This window comes from Centropristis striata, chromosome 21, assembly GCF_030273125.1.
Source record: "Centropristis striata isolate RG_2023a ecotype Rhode Island chromosome 21, C.striata_1.0, whole genome shotgun sequence".
Lineage (NCBI taxonomy): Eukaryota > Metazoa > Chordata > Actinopteri > Perciformes > Serranidae > Centropristis > Centropristis striata.
The window spans coordinates 9,159,377-9,175,313 of NC_081537.1; the positions used below are offsets into that span (position 1 = coordinate 9,159,377).

Consider the following 15,937-nt stretch of genomic DNA (forward strand, 5'->3'; position numbering starts at 1 on the left):
TATAGATCATTGCCAATTGTCAATAGAAGTGACTATTAAAGGTGGTGATATGCAGCGATTTTTGGGCATTGTAGGATCGTTCACCGATTGATCGATGTATCGATCCATATCAATGTATCGTTACAACCCTAATTAGTATTGCATATCTGAGGCCCTGTAGACGTTCTGTTCCACTTTTCTTCCATTTGGTGATCCTGGTGGCCTGCAGTGTGTTTTAGTCTCTGCAGGGAAGACAGTAAACGGGTCAGATAACAGAGCCTCGGGGCTTCATTTGATCATATGTATCACTCGGCTGCACTCTAAAAAAATATGCTGTAAATCTCATCTTCAGCATGTGATGACTGGTGAGTGTGTGTGTGTGTGTGTGCGTGTACTGTTCTCCATGTACTTGTGTGAGTATGTCTTTTAAACAGAGCACTTGCACGTTCATTTTTTTTCTCTGTTCCTCCAACAATTTTGCTTCAGCACAAGTAATAATACCCTAGTGAAACAATTATAACAGTGGAAACAGTCAAAACATTAAGCAGAGAGCAGTGTAAAGCCTTAAGTGCTGCTAAATAACACGTCTCACAGTGGTTGTAATTTTAGATTAATTATTCAACTGTTTTCTCTACCAACAGAACCGGTGGTACAGCAGAAATTAATTGAACGGAGATATATCCTGAGGTCAGCCGGGGCGTTTACAAGCCATTATAATATTCTGCTATTATTCATGATCCCAGAGTGCTCTGTTTAAAATGGGAAGAGTGTGCGTGCTGTACTGCAGTTACAGTCCAGGTGGACTCATATTCTGGGCGGGGGAAGATAATATGTTTATTTGTACATACTGTACAGGAATAATTGTGATTGTACTGCTCATTTGAGATATAACCTCTACTTGAAATAAAGTCATGTTATGCATGCAAAATGCATTCACAGTGGATTTCATGCATGTGCTACTAATTGATTGCCACAAGCTTGTGCAGTATAGGGTTTATATACTACATGTACAATATTGCTTGTGATAGTGTTTAAATGTCTTGATGTCGTGGTTTAATGCAGTTGCAAAAGTGTGTGTTGCACTCATTATCTGTATATAAAGATGGACTACACATTCCCTCCAATGGTACAACAATTAGGCCAAAATATTCTGGAATGAGGCTCTGCAATGTTGCACTGGTGACATCGTTCAGCCGCAGTATTGCAAAGGGGTGGAAAATTTCTGGCTAATTTCCAGAAACTTTCCATGGGAAGTTAATCCTCGGAATTTTGGAAATACTCAAAATCCAGAAAACATGACATTTCAACAGATTTATTTGTAAGTAGAACTTTATCAAGTTTTAATTATTTTATTGAACAATTATTTTTTCCATTGAACAACAAAAACATGAATGTTGAGCTAAATATTACTCAACCCCCCCGACCCCTCCCATTCAAAATTCAAAATCCCATTTAAAATGTTAAATGAAAAGAGCCTCTCTTCCCTCCCTTAATATTTAATACACATTGAACATGTGATGGAGGAATGCACAGTGCATGTAGGGGGCGTGGCCTTAGCAGCCCTGCAGTAAACAGTGTGCTATGTGCATGTGATATGTACTGAAGTGTACTTGCAAGGAATCAGGTTGTTTTAATCCAGATTATGCTAAAATATATTTTCCCCAACTATATTTAAGTTCCATGTTAAGGGCCAACCTTCAATTTTGTAAATTCCCTGTTTATTCCTGTTTATTCCCATAAATTCCAGTTAATTCCCATTAATTCCCATTGATAATTCCTGATATTTTGCAACCCTAATCACAGCTTTCAATTTGACGTTACACCCCAATTTTACAGAATCAAAATAAAATCCAATTTTTATTTTAATCTCAAATATAAATAAAATTTGAGAATATAATAACATGTACCTAAAATGACGATGACGAAAAGAAGATTTTGGGAAAAATGTATTTGAGCCAGCCAGCCATTGGGGGGCAATCAAGATTTTTTGGCTTCACTTTTGGGGAACTATCATTAGGGTCTGAAACAAATTATTGAAGCTATTATTTTCATTATCCATTAATCTGTTGATTATTTTCTTGATTCATCAATTATTAATTAGATCTAGAGCCCAACTGATGCTGGATTTCTGTGAGATTGTAAGTTGAAGCACACCCTGCGGTAAGAACTATGTGCTGACACCACTTCTAAATTACCCTCAGCTCTTTTTCTGCATAATATTCTGTTAAGAAAAGTTTTCCTGTTTTCAGTCCAAGTCCAAGGAGATGATGGTAAATGTCGTTAGTCCAAAACCCCAAATATTCTGTTAATGTGACAAGAGAGAGAGAATGAAATCTCCACAGCATTTTATGCCATTTTTGCATTCAAAATTGCTTTAATCAGTTATCAAAATAGTCATGTCGTCTATCATCAGATACAGTCTATAGCTGCACCATTTGCAGATATGTAGGCCAGCAGTTTTAGGGTTAACATGCTACTTTCTGCCCCCCAGCTCTGGCGCTGCAACTATACTGCTGTGAATATCCTCTATTTCCAAACAGAGCTGCACTCATCATCTGTGCTCTGAGTGACTTGTCCTGAGGCGGTTCATCCCTTTATTTCCCGACTCAAAGTCAAAGCAAAGGCACAGAAGACCTTGTGAATACAATATCACACAGCAAACAGGCGCGTATGCACGCACGCAGACAAACAAACAACCAAGCTGACAAAAAGTGAGGTTAGTCCAGAGAGGAGTCAGTTTGTTTGACATCTCTTTGTTCGGCAGCACACAGGAACAATCGCCGAATTGTCCCGTCTTTCATCGGCCTCTCAGTCTTTGCCTTGTTCTGGGACAAATCTGGGCAGCTTTAAGCAAGGATAATAAGGGTTTTTGTTGAGACATGCCCTCCCCATCTTTAGACAAAGCTCCCTCAATCTTATTCTTTCACCTCCTACGGCTGATGCAGCTTGATGATACAACATCAAGTCTTCCACGCAGCCAATTTCCCACATATATATTTCACATTTAACACAGACGTTTCCTCCAGGCTGTTATTTGTGCTGCTGTCAATATGTTATTGACACAAACGAGGTGACATTATGTGGCTCCCGTCTCTTGTCTCCCCGACGTGTCAATCAAAAATTACTCATGGACCAACTCAGCACAGATATAGATCGCTCGGTGGGGAGGAGCTGCGGAAAGAGCAGATATCTCTTCTAGGAATACTCGGATTGATTTGGGTGTGACTGAGCCAACAGTCGGTTGATTGACAAGCGATACAATTAGGTGGAAGTGAGAAGGAACGGAAGACCATCATTATATCAATCATAAGTCCTCCCCCCGCCTTCCTTCGTCGATCATCTGCGCTCATCATATAATGGGCTTTGTGTGTTCCGAGACAATCTCGCTGTAAATATTACAATCATGTTTTCCCAGATCACACCAGCACAAAGTCATAATGACAGAAAGACAAATAAAAAGAGGGAAAAGACAAAGAAAGACTTTCCCTGGCAGTGTTCTCTACCTAGACAGCAAAGTTCAAAGTGTTGTGAAGTACAACGCTACAGCTGGGACTCAAAAAGGTTTACCTGGGAACGCAGAGGTATTTGTAACAGAGGTTCCTGGTGGTCCTTAAGGTATTACATGCATACCCTTTTATTGCACTAAAAAGTACTTGGACATGTCTGACAGCAAAAGGCACATAATGTGTATTAGTATTATTTGAACTTGAAGGTAAGCCTTTAAAGGTACAAAATGTTTTGTAGCTGGAGCAGTCCTCCCAAAGGGACTCTCCGTTTTCAAAGAGTAAAGTTTTTTTCTTTTCTTTTCCACAGCACTGCAGAGTGGCCTACCAGTCCAGTCTAAAGATGTAGTCATTTTCTCATAGCTGCTGCCCAGAATAGTTGCAGAATAGAATAGCAGCTTCCCTGACCCTGTGATAGGTGAAGGTTGCCAGGGGCATACACAGGCTGACAGTAAAAGCTGGGAACACTACTTGGCACAGAAGCACTCGGGACAAAGAATAAAGAAAATACATAATCAGTTTCTGAGTGGGGCTACATGGTGGTGTAGTGGTTGGCACTCTCGACTCACAACATGGTGTTTGCATGTTCTCCCCGTGTCAGCTTGGGTTCTCACCGGGTCCTCCGGCTTCCTCCCACAGTCCAAAAACATGCACTTAGGTTTATTTGGTGGCTCTAAATTGCCCGTAGGAGTGAATGAGATTGTCTAAATATATGTGAGCCCTGCGATAGTCTGGCGACCTGTCCAGGGTGTACCCCGCCTCTCGCCCAATGTCAGCCCCCCAGTGCGGATAAGTGGTGAAGGATAATGAATGTATGAATGAATGAATGAATGAATGAAGGGTTTCTGAGTGCTCTATTGGTATCCCTCAATATTGTATTTTAGATACATTATGTGTCGAAAACAACTTTAAAAATGATGGTTTTCTGAACGGAGTTTGGTTTGATCAAAATTATAAATCAATGGATATTATTTACTAGGGATTTTTTTGTGGATTGTCGAACAGTTTAAGGAGATTTTAAAAGACTGAAAAATAACACAAAAAGTTAACTGAAAAAACGTAGAACATTTGAGGTATAAGTTAAGGGATGCATTCATGTTATTTGGCCAATGTTATCAGTTTTTACACATTAATCAGTATGAAGCCAAAATATGAAATATGTGATTTAAGTTTGATTTAATGTCAATAAACGGATCAAAAGGATACTGAAATAACTACATGATGCTGATGTGGAAAAGGCCCTTTTATTTAAAATTTATATTAATGATCTACCATATCTTTCTGTCCAAAAATGAATATCAATATGTATGCAGACGACACAGTCTTTTATATACATGCTAATTCTCATTAACAAGCTGCATTATTACTAATTGACTGACTTGGACTGAAACAGGAGGGTGCAGGTAATAATGAACACATTTCCTGTTGCTGGAAGATCAAGACCATAGCTGCAGTTCCTCAAACGGCCACTTGAGGCTGGCTCAAACAGTGAGTCAATCAACTTTACAGCAGAAATAAACATATTTAGGTACAAAAAAATATGCTATGATCTCTCTAGCTTATAGAGTAGAATTTTTGTACAACTCAGCTGCTTAAAAGTTGAAATTTTTGTATTAAGTATATTTGTTTCAGCCAACCACTTGATTTAGCAGCAGTACTCGAGCATAATCAACTTGAAAAACACAATCTGAGGCTATAAGCTACAGCATACAGTAGCTACATTACACTATTCAGACCACATGGAATACTTTCTTCATCAATGAGGTTTTCGCCAGTACAGGTAGGCTTTCAACGGCATATATACTGTACATTTTGAGGACTTTTGAGGAAGCCACGTTTTTAACCTCACATGATGAGTAGATGCTCCCAACCTGACAGCGTGAAGTGTTTATTTTCTGGGAACAAAAGCAAGAATTATGGAAATGCCGCAATTCTGGGTTATTTCAGTCCTGGCCACAGGCATAACAGGATGCAGAGGATGACGAAGATGATAATTGAGCTTAGTCATCAAACTCATTCAGGTTACAATGCAGTTGTTGTGACAGAGAGTACAGCCCTGATGTTTTCATCTGTATGCCTAAGCAACACAGGGCTGGGCATCAGACGGGGTTTTAAGGTGCCATCCATCGTAGCCTCGCAGATTTCATAAGACCTGTGGTCTTCATTGCAAAACAGGCTTCAAGTTAGATTAGACTAGGTAAGAGTGGGTTTATTCCATGTCTGGAAAACAGCACCGCAGACAGCAGTTTACTGGCCTGATTCATCTATGTTACATCATAGTTGACAGGTACTGTAAAGACGTTTTGTGGTGTCTCAGAACAGTAGAGGCTGATTCAGTCTCTGTCATATAAACTGTGAAATCATGCTAAGATGTGTTTAACTTGACCTACACATAAAGAGGATCCCCGCCACTACAAAACGGAGGCACTGACCATAGTATCTGATCACTGTATCTCTCCCTTTGAAGAAAAGAAAAAGAAAAAAAGGATCGATACGGCAACCCTGTTAATGGATTTCTTCATCTGTGCCTTTCATTAAAGAACGTACGAGAGAGAAAAACAAACAGAGTTTCAGAGACGGGGGTGAAGAGTGATGGAGAATACTAAGAACGAGAAAGAAACAGAGGGGCCGATAAACAGAGAGAGCAGAGCAGAGCAGCGAGAGTGCAGGTTTCCACAGATATGGATGGTTTGAGGGTCGATCGTTACCCAGACACCGCGTGCATGCATGCCTGTCTGCCTGCCTGCCTTCGCTGCCTGATTGCTTGGCACACATTTGCATTAGAGCTGAGAGGAGCCGAGCAGAAGAGCACAGCCGGAGAAGTCTTTGATCTCTCAGCCTCTGTCTCTTTGATGCACCACGTGGAAACACACCAGCAGATTTGGGAACTAGGAGATGATGTTGGGTGTTAAGTGGATGGATGTGTGTGTGTGTGTGTGTGTGTGTGTGTGTGTGTGTGTGTGTGATCTCTGCGAGGGGAAATTATGTATGTGGCTGGGATGACACTGCAAATCTGTCAAGACCTTGATTGCAGTCCAAATGAGCACACACATGCCAGCATGGGTTGCCCTATTTTGTAAAAGTCAAGTGCATTGAAGCAGGAGGGAATGAAAAAGCCCCCCCACCCCCACCTCTTTCACTCCGTTTTTCAGGATTATCAAACATCACGGAGGCTCCGGCAACCACAACTGTCTAGCAACAGATTTACATCCAACCCCATCAGCCCGTGCTTTTCTGAGAAAATGTCATTTCACATTTCCGTCTGGGTTCAAATTCGAGGCAGTGCACCGAGATAATCTGTGGATTCTGACTCTGTGTGTATTGACAACACTCTCTGCCCACATCTCCTCGTCTGTCTCTTTCCTACCGTCTGTAGCCCCTGGCCCCCCCTCACCTCTCCTCCCTCCTCTCTTGCACTCAACACCTCTCCTCTCCCATCCCCTTGCCTCCTCTCACCTCATTCTCATCTCTCCTCTTCCTGGCCTGTCAGGATGATTTCAGGCTTGTTGCGTCTGGCCTGGCTTAGTGTGGTACGATTGAAGCAGTAATTACAACAGTCTCTGAATAGCTTTTCCTCCCACGGAAAAAAAAACCTTGCTACCTATCATCCACAGGCTTAACCCCGCTCTCCATGCTGACATGCAGGGGACAGACAACAGTCTTGTGTAGAAAACCATTAACCCACAATTAAATTACAATCACCATAACAAAAGACGGGTGACATTTAAATCCACCAATCGAGGAGGGATTAGGAGCAAAGAGCACTTCTCTTGGGATGCGTTATCAGTTAAATATGACAGCGTGGATAAAGAAAATTTGAATTAATCAAATATTACACAGTATCTACCAGTGGGGCAGTATTTACCACTGGGTGGACTTATCTGCTCTAAACCAAGGTGTATTACAGAGTGTACAGAGGTAAGCTTAGGTACAAAAGGAATAGAAAGTGTTGCTTCCGCTCTTCTTCACCCTGTTATGCGAGACATTAATGATAAAGTGTAGTTCACTGGTTGGATGTTCTCATATCACAAGTGGAATAAGATTCAGAAGGAGATGAGGTGAAGAACAGAGGCATTGGATCACAAAGCTCACAGCAATTATGTCTGGCACCAGTACAGAGAACTAGCTGCTGATAAATAATGACAAAATATGTAGCCCTCGGTTTAGCAAAAGTGATACCTGAGAGGCTGTTGCCTGTAGCTACAGCTGGGCACTAAGCCAAAAATACTTTAAACTAAGCTGTTAAATTAGACAAGATGACAACACAAACTGGTATTTTTTAAATTGATTCTGCTGCATTTTTGGTTATTTCAGGAACCACTATGGGACAACTGTAACATGATTTGGTTAAGATTAGGTTAAAAAAAATTCTGGACATTATTTCCATCAACGAAACACCAACATGTGACATCCACTTCCATCCCGTGTACCCAGTAGATCTGTGTGGCTTTCATCATTGCATTACTCTATCACCGTAATACATTTTGTGGGATAGCTACAAAATCCAGTGCAGTAATAATTACGAACCATTCATGAGACAAGCGAAGTGGTGCTTTGAGCTAAATGCTAACATGCACCCAATGACAATGCTAAAATGCTAATATGTAGCATGTATAATATTTGCTATGTTGGTCAACTTAACTTAGTATGTTAGCATGCTAACATCTGCCATGCTAGGTTTACATTACAGCTGAGGCTTGAAGATATTTGTATATAGGGTTGGTTGGAACATTCTGAAATATCACCCAACCCTATTTCGTTATCATCCAAATAACAACAAAAAACAGGTAGCTAACCAATTTATTACAGTGCATTCTGAAGGAGAGTACCAAATTTGATGCTAATCCAACTTTAAGATACTGTGGCACTTAAAACCACTCAATTTAAAACTGCAATACATGAAAGGGGATCAGAAAAGTCATTAGGGATCGTCCTAGCACCATAGATACACAGAATGTACTAAATTTCAAGGCAATCCATCTAGTAGTTGTTGAGATATTCAGTCCGTACCAAAGTAGTGGACTGACTGACTAACCAAATGTCCAACATCCACAAAACCACATCCAATAAGCATATGGTTTAAAAGGGTGACACAATGGTGAGACAAACAATTAATGTGATATTGAATATAGACTGAAAAAGTCATGTTTCCCTTGTTTAGACTACATTGGGTAATGACCACTTCAAGCTGTAGTACACCCACACACACACACACACACACACACACACACACACACACACAGACATAAACACAACAAAGACATTTAGCTGACGATGGTTTAACATGATCATAACACCGAAAATTGATCGGATGAATCTGTCACAAAATGACACAGGCAGCTTCGCCTGAGGGCAGAGGACCTCCAACATGGCCACTAAAGGATGTGCCGTGTCACCTGAAAGCCCTGTGAGGTGAAATGCCTACTCAACATTTGGCTCTGACACAGCAGAATGATGTCGGCCCCCAGTCGAATACCAAGGTTGTGCTGAAATGAAAGCAATTTGATATAGCCAGAGAGGAGAATGAGGAAATGAGATTGATGTTGTGAGGAGAATGAGTAGGTGGTTGGATGCGAAAAGGAAGTCATTGGAGGTAAAAAGCTGCATAGTTGGTGTTTTATGCTGAAATGGCACTCAAGCTTCAACATGATACAAAAGAGATTGCTTTTCTTAAAGAGAGTGGAATTGACAGTGAACACTGGTATAGAAAAAAGAGATGAGAGGGCAGTTTAACCTGAGAAACAACAGAGATAGCAGGAACAAATACAACACTTACTTCATGGGTTTAAAGAGAGCCTGGCCGTAGTTCTGGAAAGTCATGATGAGCTTGAGCTGAGTGCCCCCAGACTTCATTGCTGTTGAAGTGAAACAGACAACACTGCCATTAACAATACATTATCTGAAGAGTACTATGAATATTTGTTATATGGTATGGTATGAGTTAGAGCTAATAAATGAGCTTAAAGGCTTAAAGTTTGTGCTTTGACACAAATTGATCAACCACAATTTCAATTTAAATACACAAAGAAATGGCTAATTTGACAAACTAGCCATAGACTGTCTATCATAAATGGATGTAGCTACTGTGTCGTCAACCATTGGTTTGTGGTTTTGGAAGCCACATGTTTGGCATTTTGGCCGTCTTGGCTTTTTGGAACCAGAAGTTAAAAAATTTAAGTTAAGAACTTCTAAGCAAACGTAAGTGCTTGAAAATAAAATTCACTTTCATGAACGGATAAATGTCACAGTTCCAAGATGAAAACACACAGGTTGCCGTGGTAGCAGCTATGCTCTGAAAATAAACATCATGCTGTAGTAGCGATTGAGACTGTTAACCCATTAGGGAAATGTTTACTGAGGTAATAAATGTGAAGAAAAAGTGAGAAGTAGGGTCATTTCTCATAGACTTTAAAACAATTAGATTCCTTTTGCAACAAGTGAAGTCGCCCCCTGCTGCCTATTAGTATGAATGCAGGTTTAAGGCACTTCTGCATTGGCTTCACTTCTCAGACCCGAAGTTTGCAAGATTTAGGCATTTTGCATTTGACTATACTACAACTATTACCATTTTTAACCTCCAGAGCAGCTTTACAATATTAGAAAATAGTGAAAACTGAGCAGCACAAATTCCCAAAACCAAGTCAAACTTGTGAAACGTTTGTTTTGTCCAATCAGCAGTCCAAAGTAGAACACATCCTCCCATTTGACCAGCTAAAACTTGTTTAACAAGTCGGCCAACAGAATCACTTGCGTCAGGTGATTATTTGTTGTTGTGGCTCTGTGTACTATTTTAAAAGATCCTCTTAATCTGTAAAGTCCAAGCTTCAATAAAATCCTCCTTCCTCTCTATACTGAAATACCTGCTGCCTCAAAATTATAAATGAGCCATGGCAGGAAAATAATAAGAGAATAACCACAAATCCACATTTACATGATACAAAGGGACATAGTCTGTTCTGTTCATATTGACCGTAATGTAATATTGACTGACTCTGATTTGAATTCATTGTACACCTGAAACCTGAAACATTTCCTCTGCCATGTCGGTGAAGCATTCTGTTGTGTATGGGAGCTTGTGGGTAGATGTGTGTGTGTGTGTGTGTGTGTGTGTGTGTGTGTGTGTGTGTGTGTGTGTGTGTGTTGAGTCTTTGTGAGCCTGTGCTCAGAAAAGACTGAGTGCTGATGTCACACTGTTTGTTTGATGGGAAGGGAGAGTGAGGGGGTGAAGGACAGCCAGTGCTCGTCCGACGTTTTCTGTTCCTTCGCTGTTTACTCTCTCTGTGTATTCTCTGGAGGGTCTATCTCTATCTCTCTCTGCCTCTTTGTGTTCCTATTCATCCTTCTGTCCTTCATGTTTTCTCCCTTTTTGTACATGATAATGCAGTCGAAAGGCGCTCGTGGGACTGGGCTCAGCGCTGGGGCGAAGACTGTACAGGACTGAAATAGAGCAAATTTCAGTAAATAAAAAGCAGAGCAGCCACAGTGCCTGTTCCTTCTTCAGCTGATCGATTGAGAGCAGTGTTTTGGTGGCCTTTTGCCAAAGAACAACCTTCTCAATCAATGCTCTCATTTATTTTTACATATGGGAATCATGAGGACAAGAAAAATGTTTACAGAGAAAGAAATTACAAGTGAAAAGATCAATGTCCACCTCACCTCACCTGCTTCTGTTGCTGTGGATGTTTGGAGTCATTTTAAAGAAAGGCAAATCTAACTGTAACCGATAGGAACTATATACAGTCAAGGACCATGAGAAAAGCTTTCATTTCAACCTCCACTCACAGCAAGCAAACTGTATTTGTCGAGATGTCACGCTGTGAAAATGTTTACCTCTGTCTCCTTTTTGGTTTCGTCAAAGTTAGACTTTCACTATCATCTGTAATAACATTTATCATATCTGCTGCTTTTGCACGCTATGTCCTCATTGATGATGCTCAAAAGAGGTTATAGCGTATAATACATCCGAGTGCTCCTATCCTTGAGTTAAGATAATAACCGACTGCTATTGGCTTCTATTGGTATTCTGCCCCAGGCCTGTGTTAAGGCTCTGTAATTACTGAGCCACCATGTATTTAGCTGGCTAGAGACGCTGAGAACTGCTTCCTCTATCCACCCAGCCCAGAAGACAGAAAGCAAGAGGGAGAAAATCAGAGAACATCTTGACTAGAGAGACAGGAAAGAAAGATCTTTTAGTGACTAGGCAGGGAGGCTAGTATTAAAAACAGCTACTCCCAGATAAGTATTGCTTTTTTTTGGGGCTAAACAGCCAGTAACAGTTTTGTCATTGGCAGATGAACCTGAAATCTGCAATCACTTTTCACAGCGAGCGCAAGATGGGCGACCTTGAGTCGACAAGCACTCTTGGAATGTGGGAGCTGGACTGAGCCAGAAATGAAAGACAATCCCCTGAAAAAAAAGGAGGAAAAAAAAGCAGAAATTGATTCCATATAACTGCTCCAGTGTGGATTATCGCCTCTGTCAGGTATCTACTTGCACTTGCAGCGCAGGCTTTGCAGCTTTTCTGCAGAAAGTTGGACGAACCGTGCGACTGTCAATCAAAGAGAAAAAAAAGTGTCACAGTGTCTTTTATTTGAATCAAACCGTGATGTGCAGCCGTGTGATTTGCATGGAGAGCAGATGTTCTGATATATTCTAGTGTGACGCTTTGTGGGGGGATACATGAGAGGAGAGTTTCTGTATTCCTTCAGCCTCGTAAAGCAGGAAGAGCGACATTCAGCTCTGTCGTACAATAGCCTGCAGCTGACTTGTGTAACGAGCAGCACAGTAGTCCATCACTTAACAGATCCACCCCTCATTCTTGACCAGTAGATACAGTTTCAAGGGCGGCACACATTCCCCTCTGGCAGTGATGGAAAGTCACTGAACACATTTACTCAAGTACTTTACTAAGTAAGGTAAATATTTGAGTATTTCCATTTTAACTTACACAAAAGTCCGATTCTAGGAAAGACGTTAAATGTGATAATTTGCTAATCCTTGTAGACATATATCCAATTGAACCCTCTAATGAGACAATATATTTTACGTTCTAACTGTAAAAAAACTGAATTGTGAATTTGATTAATTCTGTAGTTATTGACAGTTTATACAACTTTTTTGGAGTTGCAGGAGTTTTTCTTACTCCATTTCATTAGTTACCCACAGATTTAGATTATAATTACCAAATATTATCAGCAAATAAAATATAAAACATATTTAGCTACACATCAGTATATAAAGTAATAAAAATTAGCCCCTTTACCAGCTGGCAACACTGCTGACACGGTTTCTTAAACTGAACTTTGACCTCTGCACGGCACACAGAGCCACTAGATAACAAAATAGCAGTTTTTATCCATGGCCCAGGCAATATCTGTGTGTCCATTAGTAGAAAAGTGGCCTGTCAAAGTTGCTTTCATCAAAACACTGGACTCCCTATTAGCTTGTTTATTATAGGTCACAAATGGTGTGGTGTCATGCTAGAATGGCGAGTAAAACCTACGTAACCTCAGAGACTGTCCTCCCTCAACAAGCCACTGATGACTCATTTGGACAAGCAGCTTAATATGACCCATATTTAGGAAAGTCAGTTGATGTTGTATAAAGGCCGACAAAGTCTGCGTAGGGAGGGAGTTCTGGGTGGCTCAAGCAAACAAAATATTCTCATGAACAAGTTAGTACAATTGCTTGTAAAAAAAAATGTTGCAACAAAGTTTATATGATGTATATGATGATGATGATGATGATGATGATGATGATGATGATGATGATGACATGTCACTCACGTTGTGATACGGAACTACTTAAGATTTGGCAACAAAACCACTTGTTTAATGAGAAGAAAAAAATAATAGGGTTAAGCTTAATATCACTGAATTACTGGAGGCAATTATAAAATAGTTAGCGTAGGAATATATGAGAACAGCCTGAATAAACACAGGACTTTGATCCAGGATTGTGCGGCTTACTTGATGTTAGTTACATAAGTATATCACATGCATAACCACATTGTGTAAATACATATGGAAGTTAAGTTAACGTACTCAGATGAACTCAAACCACAATCTTTTTCTAAAACTAACAAAGTAGTTTTGTTGCCTAAACCTAACCGAGTTGTGACCGTTTCAAAATAAGGACCTCGTTTGTTGATGTTCTGCCATTAGTGGGGATGCTAATTTATTTTGCACTCCTGTCGGGCGTATTAGAGGGAAGGAAAAACACCCAAATAGTCGCATGGGTTTGTGACATATATAGTGGGACTTAGGTAGACCTACGTATATATGAGCGCAACTTAGTTCTTCCTTACACCTTTAAACACCACAAATTGCATGTCATGACGGCTTTTGTTGCCCTAATAGAACAATTTTCTGTCATACTAGCTTGGCCTTTTGAATTGAAGTGAAATTTCGCCCCTCCCTCTGTGAACTGAAGCCTCTCTGCAGGCTGCTGTTGCCATCCAGTCACCTCCCTCTGTTTCTTATGACTCACCGACGCTGGTGATCCTCTGGGTGACCAGGTCCTTCAGGAGAGCGTCAATGACCGGGTTGTGTCTGGAGTACAGCTCGTATCGATTAATCCCAATGTGGAAGCGCAGCCAGTTGGGGTAGGAATCTGCTGTCAGCTCCCCTGTTGGGCTGAACTCTTCCATGTTGGCTTCAGTATTCCTGGATGAGGAGAGGAAGAGGGGAGAAAGGAGAAGGAGGACTGTTAGGTTTTTATCTAAACAGTGACAGGTGCTATGCAACAGCCCATCAGCACATGCAGAATTACAATAATGTGATCGCACTAAAGTATAAGCCTATGTGATTGAATAATAAAATATTGAAAACTTGTGTTGCATTAGAGTTGATTGAGCTTTCAAAAGTGACTTTAAATACTTTACCATGCCTGATCCTCTGCAGCTTTTGGGTCAAATCTGATGTCCGTGTTAACGTTGAACAGCGTGTCCTCATCTGTCAGAGGTGGCAGGATTCTTTTATATAACGGGTGGTCATACAGAGCTGACAACCTTGAACCCTTAGCCGGCATGTTTTTGGTCACTGTGGCGTCCTGGATGAATTGTCTCTTCCTGTCTCCACGCTGCCCGAGATGCTCCAGCCTCCTGAGAGCCTGTGTTTTGTCGCCTGTAACCGGGATCCTTTCCAGGGAGTGGGAGGAAACATTGGAGCTGGGCTCGTTGCTGAAGTCCTGGAGGATCCGCAGCGTGTGCTTGTTAGGCCAGCCCTGCTTCCCCCAGCTCTGAGGCTCCTCGCTCGGCGTGTGGGAGCACGAGCAGCCGCTGTTGCCGTGCCTCTCCAGCTTTGGTAACAAGTCTATCATTATGTGCATCGAGCATGCGATGAGGAACACCATGAGGATCAAAACCCGGAATTTGCGCAGGAGGATCATCTTCATGGTCTCCCTTTTGAGCAGATGTGAGTATTTACTGCAAATGATCAGCACGCAGATGAACAAGCTGACTACATCGCTGATGATGTTTATTAGACTGGAAGCCAATCTAATGAAATATACATTAAACACGTAGGACCCATCTTCACTTGCCGTCTTGAGTAAAGGATTCAGTGTTCAGCCTTTGTGTATTCAACATCAGAGTCCTGCTTTAGGCGCGCGGGGGTCCAGATTTCAGAAGCGCAAAATCATCCGCAAGCGTCCAGGTAAAACACGTTGAGTCGGTTCAGACCAACGGTCGATTTGCGCAAGCCACATCCTCTTCACGCTGCTCTCTCCCCGTTCCTGACGATCACCAAATAATTTCAGAAGAAATACCGAGTAGCGGATAAGTAGTGAGTAGGATCCAAAAGCAGCTGGGAGAAACGATCCGTGCGTGTCCAAGAAGAGGTTCGAGTGCGCGCATCGGTCCAACCTCGATCCTGTGCGGGGAAGATCAGCGGTGTGGGGGGAAATGTACGGGTAGTGCAAGCGCTTCACATTTTAAAAGCTTTTCGGGAAAGTCCCCGGAAAAAGTAGCGTGTGCTGTCATCCACCTCGTCGATCCAGGTAGTTTCTGTCACATCGATAATCACCCGAGGAGAGAATACGCTGCACAGGTAACAGGAGACAGAGGAGACCCTCCCGCAGGGCCAGCCAGGCAAACCTCTAGGAGTAAAGCGGGATAGGAGAATGCACCTCTTGTAGCATGTGTGAATCTGGGTGGGTGTGTTAAATATGATGATGAAGCCAAGGCTAGATCCAGCCTTTAGCGCAGCGTCACTGTGCGCAGATTGGCTGAGAGAGAGAGAGAGAGAGAGAGAGAGAGAGAGAGAGAGAGCGAGCATGTGAAGCATATAACTGCTGGTCTGTATTCCTCTTGGAATAAATCCTCCCTGCACATCCCGGCTGCGCAAGAAGAGGGCGTCTGTCCACAATATTCAGGCAGCAGCAAAGCTTTTTTTTCTTTTCTGAAATTCATCTCCTGGAATCCCTCTGAAATGTCTCCTCCGAGACGGCAGTCAATC

The 15,937-nt window shown here is 41.6% G+C and overlaps 1 protein-coding gene across 1 annotated transcript in view; it reads right to left on the bottom strand.

The window, feature by feature from the left end:
• The window catches only part of fam20cb (FAM20C golgi associated secretory pathway kinase b), a 61,436-nt gene extending 45,733 nt beyond the window's left edge, over positions 1-15,703 (bottom strand). Inside the window, exons 1-3 of the mRNA XM_059324680.1 lie at positions 14,365-15,703; positions 13,971-14,146; positions 9,259-9,337 (exon numbers count right to left, since the gene is read on the bottom strand). Coding sequence (XP_059180663.1) covers positions 9,259-9,337; positions 13,971-14,146; positions 14,365-14,876 — 767 coding nt within the window. The 5' untranslated portion in view covers positions 14,877-15,703. The remainder of the gene's footprint in view (positions 1-9,258; positions 9,338-13,970; positions 14,147-14,364) is intronic.
• Positions 15,704-15,937: the final 234 nt, after the last annotated feature.